This window comes from Vombatus ursinus, unplaced genomic scaffold (genome assembly GCF_900497805.2).
Source record: "Vombatus ursinus unplaced genomic scaffold, bare-nosed wombat genome assembly UNPS02004698.1, whole genome shotgun sequence".
Classification (NCBI taxonomy): domain Eukaryota; kingdom Metazoa; phylum Chordata; class Mammalia; order Diprotodontia; family Vombatidae; genus Vombatus; species Vombatus ursinus.
The window spans coordinates 127,269-133,268 of NW_020944476.1; the positions used below are offsets into that span (position 1 = coordinate 127,269).

Below are 6,000 nucleotides of genomic sequence, written 5' to 3' on the forward strand. Positions count from 1 at the left end.
TCAGACACTTACTAGTTGGGTGACCTTAGGCAAGTCACTTAACCATGTTTGCCTCAGTTTCCTCTTTTGTAAAATAAGCTAGAGAAGGAATGGCAAACCATTCTAGTATCTTTGCCAAGAAAACCCCAAATGAGGTCACAAAGATTCTGACATGACTGAAAAACAACTGAATAAATATTCCATATTATGCTGCAATATACCTTTAAATCAAATCAATATGATCTGCCAATAAAACCCATTGCTCATTTTGAATGTGTATGAGGTCATTTTTCTTATAAAAACTCAGAGCTTGTTTACTTACTGGGTAAGATCACAACATCATCACCTGGTGCTGGGGTCGTATGATTATATCCACCCCAGCCCTCTTCAACGTCTTGCCATGTTGTAGGATGGGACCATTTTAAAATGGATTCAGGTACAGCAGACGGAACTACAAAACAGAAGGAACATAACAAAAATCTCAATGCAATTTTTGTTCATTATATTAACTTCCTACTTTTACCTTATTTTAAGATTCTATTGCTATCCTCTACACATCTAGTTATGTTTTGAACCAGTATGTTTCAGAAGTGTCTCTTAGAAGACTGCCATGGCGCAGGGGCTCATCACTTGATTTGAACTACTAAAATAGTTTACTAGTTGGAATTCCTACCTCAATTCTCTCCCCAGTCCAGTCTCTCCTCCACTCAGCTGTCAAAATAATCTTTTAAAAGTGCAAGTTAGACCATGTTACCTCCTATTCAGTTGACTATAGTGGCTCTCTATTGCCTTGGGACTAAAACTAAAAATTCTCTGTTTGACTTTTAAAACCATCCATAACTTGGCTTCTTTCTCTCTACTTTTCTAGTTTTCTTACACTTCTCCCCACATATTCTGCCATTCAATGATGCTGGCCTCCTTGCAGTTCCTTGAACAAGACATTCCATCTCCCAACGTTCACTGGTTATCCCTCATGTTTGGAACTTTCCCCATCCTCGTCTCCTCCTCCTAGCTTTCCTGGATTCCTTCAAGTCTCTGCTTAATTTCCACCTGCTACAAGAAGCCTTTCCCATTCCTCCTTAAGCTTCATGATTTTCCTCTGAAATTACCTCCAACTTCTCTGGTATACATCCTGTTTGTACATAGTTGCTTGACCATAGTCTCCCCCTTAGACTATAAGGTTCTTGAGAGCAGGGATAAATTTTTGCCTTTCTTTTATTACTCTGCACTTAGTGCAGTGTCTGGCATATGTTGGTGCTTGCAATAATTGATTATCACATGCATCCTCTTATCTAAATATCACTCAGCCCCCAAGCTAGTTCATGCTATCTTTTGCCTCTCAACTGAACAAGTATAATAGCCCCTCTACTGGATTTCCTCTCTCCAGTAGCTCATCCATGTAGATGGCAAAATGAGTTTCAACACCATATTCAAATAATCCTTGAATACTCTCTTGTTCAAAAATCTTTCCTTTGCTCCTTCTTGCCTCTACGATATAATCAAAATTCTTCAGTTTGCTATTTAAAAGCATACCACATTCTGGCTCCAACTTAATTTCCAATTTTATTTAATGTTACTCTCCTTCATACACTCTACAATTTGGCAAGCTAGTGGTTTGGCTGTTTTACTTAAACTCGGTATTCTAACTCCAGTCTTCCATTATGTTGCCATCATCAATTATTAGGATACAGTCTGTCCTCATGTCTCTGTCACTTAGATACTTAACCACTTTTACAACTCATGTCAAGTGCTTCCTACCTGAAGCCTTTCTTGAGCATTCCACTTGCTAGGGCTCTCTCCTTTCTTAAAGTACCTTTGTAATAGCTTTCCTGTATACATGCTTATCTCAAATAGAATGTAAGAATTCAAATAGAATGTAAGAATAAAATGTCACTTCATGACAGAGGTTATTTTATCCCTGTATTTGCATCTGGGGAGTCCAGCACAATGCATGACACCTAATAAGTGTTAAACAAATGCTTGTTGATTGATTCCTGATTCCAAGAGCAACCTTCAAAGTCAAACTGCTTCCCAAAGTAAAGAGTGTAAGCATTATTACCCCCATTTCATAAAAATTTTCCAGAACTTGAAAGTCAGAACATCTGGATTCTTTAAATAATGGACAACTCAGCCTATTTCATTAATAAAAAATGTATGCTATATCCCCTATAAAATGGGGATTACCTCATTTTACAGCAAATGAACGCTAACAAAAATTGCTTTTTCACTTATTTATCCCTTGTTACCTAGTTCCTTATGAACATGGACCCTGCTTTACACTATACCAAGGATCCATTTGGATTTCAGGAATGGTCTATAAACTTAGATGGGTCAAAAATACATCTTTATTTTTGCTAACTTTGGGTTTCTCTTGTAACTTTCTGCATTTTATTTTATTCCTTTAAAAATATCATTATAGAAGTCTCTAGGTTTCATTAAATTTCCAAAGAGGCACATGAAACAAAATAAAGTTAAGAATCAATGCACTACATACCACAATGCTTGGTATATAATAGGAACTCTATAAATATTTATTAAGTTGAATTCTGCCAGACAAAGAACACCATCCCCCCAAAATGACATATGTATTTCATTCAACCAGAACAGTTTGCTATTATGTTTGTCATTTAATATGATTGGTTAAACAAGTGCTTTATGATTATGAGGTGTCCATTTAAAAAAATTGGAGTAGATTTTCCTTTACTCCACTGAATAATGGAGAATTGACTATATCTAGATTATTTGAATCAGATTGCTATGAAAATAGCAAAAAAGGTAGACACAGAAGTTGCAAAGGTAGGGTAGGCATAGATGGGTTAAGAACTGTTTCATTGAAGGAGACATCCACATTGATGACATGACAGATCCATTTGAGTTCATGGATAGTGTGTGTGTGTGTGCATGTGTGTGTATGTATGCATGGACACACATGCACACACAAATACATATATTGGTCTTTGTATCCCCAGTGTCTAGCACAGTATCTGGCATACATATGTATACATTTAAAATGATGCCCTTCTTTCTAGTCCTAATGTTTTATGACAGACTTATTAACATTCATTTTACTGATATGGTACACATACTCCCATGAAGTAACATGACTGTGAGTGTACAATTTATGAAAAGCGTCATACAGAAAGGATAAGTTTTGCATGCTCCATTTGAACTTCACAGACTAGTGATAACTCATAATCTTCATTGTTTAAATGCATTCATTAACCAAAAGGTCCATAAGTTGCCTAACTAAATTGATTTGGAAAGGCAAGGCACATGATAATGCAAGAGAAAGATGCTTTGAAAATGGAGACTAGAGAAAAAAAATAAAGATAATAAGGAAGCCCTGAGTTGTCTAATGATTGAAAATAGCAAAATGATGGCCCTGATTTCCCTTCCTTGACTTCTGGGCCTTAATGTAAACCTCTTTGACTGATATAACTTTGAGTGATTGATAAATCATCTAGCTTCAAGGCAGTGAAATAAATAAGAGACCTGTGACTTTATGCAATACTGGTCTTTCTGATTCTTTTGTGGAATCTTCTTAAGTCCAAAGGCTATGAAAAAAGACCGGGACAGATACCATCTATGAATATATTTTTTAAGTCATAAGAAAAGAAATTGAAATTGCTGATCATGAAGATAAGATATAAAGAAGATAAGAACCAAAGGGCCTATTTAATTTACTAGGAAATCATCTCAATAATAGGGTTGATACGACTTTGGTTCAATAGAAAGAGCATTGATGGTGAAGTTGAAGGACCAGCCTTCAAATCTCTTCTTGAGCGATCTTGGATAAGTCACTTAACTACCCTATGCGTCAGTTGTTTGTTTGTTTCATCTCTAAAATGAGGGATTTGGACTGCATGGCCTCTGAAGTCTCTGCAGGCTCTACTTTTGTGATCTTATGATATTCTGCATCTCCATACAATTATTGCAATATAAAAGAAAACATGTCACATTTCAGATAAAAAGATTAAATCTCTAATTAGATCTAGTGTTTGATGTCAGGAAATTTTTGGAGAGAAAAATGTAACCCCTCATCCCTCTTCTGATTCCCTGGCTAGAAAATCATTAAATTCTTTAACTTCCTATTTAGTCTTTCTAATTGTTACCTCTTTCTCCTGTTCCTGAAGAATTTCTGTACACTGGTCCCATGGTAAGTTATTTACCTTCTTGCCTTGTCTTGTCTCTCTGTTCTGGTTGTTCCTTTGAATATGATTCTGTGAGCAAAATCTTTCAGCTGGTTTAACTATTGATTGGGGGGCAAAATCACCTCATACATCTATGCAGTGGAAACAATTAGACCAAAAGCCTCCTCTTGGATCTAGGCTTCTATATCCTACTTCCATGGCTGCTCCCCCTGCTCTCTAGTTCTGAACCTCAACTCCAAGACAGTTTGTATCTGGTTCCTAACAGCTGAATGAACTAAGCTGAAAGACAGACACACTCAATCAGAGGTTCAATAGAAACTGGACACCTTGTCCTTGTCCTTAGCCAGCAAAATAATAAATTCTCCATGCCAGGGTTGCTAATCACTAACTTTGCTCGGGCCTCTCCTTCCTGTGAGTGGAACCTGAGACTCTGTTTTATAATAATTCCAGTAATAAAATCGCATGGAGATATAGCATTATCAACATATTCTCAATCCCCACTCCACCTTTCCATTAATTTGCAGGTCATTTCCATTATGGCTCGTGGAGAAAATATTATAAATAGCATCTGCTTCATTCTCTAGTGAAAATGAAATGGCATCCAATACTAGTCTTCATACCAGAACCTGAAAATCACTGGCCTTGTCCATGTTTATGATATGTTGCCTGAATGGAAATCAATGCACCTGCAGATAAATTCCAAAGTAGAATTGAAGAATCATTAAAAGTAGACTGAATCTTCATGACATTTTTTATATAGTCCTAGAAATTCTGACAATGGCTCTAAGAAAGGAGAAAGAAATTAGAGGCATAAAGATAAGGAAAGAGAAGATAAAACTATACCCATTTTCTGATGATATGATGGTTTATATAGAAAATCCTAGGGAATCAGCAAAGAAACTAATTAAGGTTATTAATAGCTTTAGCAAAGATGTAGCCTGCCAAACAACCCACAAAAATTAACATATATAATACACCTACATAATAAAAGTGAAATCCAAGAGGCACTAATACAGAGAGAAATCTCATTCAAAATAATTATTAAATGCATAAAATATTTTAGAGTCAAAAGCAGAAGCAAACTCTTAGAAAGAGTTTAATTATTAGTAATTAAAATGCAGTTTCCTGAACCTGGGGATAAGCAAATGAAACATTGAAAATATTATACAGTACTTATGATATATTCAGCCTTTGTAAATTTCACTTTAGTAAATTCTAAGGTGTGATTTTCAGTTGAACTTATATTTGTTTAACCTATTTAGTTGAAATCAGAACCAATACTTCACTGATTTTGAATGACTCTAAGGTTTTCTTTCTAATTGGTTAGGGGTTAGAAGTCCATTTGAAGATACATATTCCAATTTACAAATGAGTCAGTGTCCACATATTATCCATGACATATACATACACATATGAAAAGTATTTGTTTGTGGTTTTCCATTCATACTTCCATATTCCTTCAAAAAATATTTTTTTCTCATGGCTATATTTGATATCTAGCCATAGGCTATTAGTCTTACAATGAAATTGATGTTTGATATGGAAATTATAGAATTGGTATATGAAGGCTGAGGTCAAGATATGGGGTACCTGAGAATGTATGTGAATTATTGAAGGTGAATCTCCCTTCTTGCTAATAGAACACAACTTACCTGAGGTTGTTGGAATAACTCCTTCCTTCACCAGGAGGGTAAGTTGAACTTGGCCTTCACCTGAAACTGAATTCAGAAAATAAGAATATGTCAATGAAGCCAATAACCTCAGGAACACAAATAGGATTTCAGAGAATAGCAAGTATATGATCAATTTGCCATTCTCTCCCTCCCTAACCTCTATTCCTCTATCTTTTGAACAAACAAGCAAAAACAAA

The 6,000-nt window shown here is 35.5% G+C and overlaps 1 protein-coding gene across 1 annotated transcript in view; it reads right to left on the bottom strand.

Annotated features, from left to right (window-relative positions):
• Positions 1–6,000, bottom strand: part of PKHD1 (PKHD1, fibrocystin/polyductin) — a 492,125-nt gene that overhangs the window by 104,489 nt on the left and 381,636 nt on the right. The window contains exons 51-52 of the mRNA XM_027840287.1: positions 5,783–5,848; positions 302–430 (exon numbers count right to left, since the gene is read on the bottom strand). Coding sequence (XP_027696088.1) covers positions 302–430; positions 5,783–5,848 — 195 coding nt within the window. The remainder of the gene's footprint in view (positions 1–301; positions 431–5,782; positions 5,849–6,000) is intronic.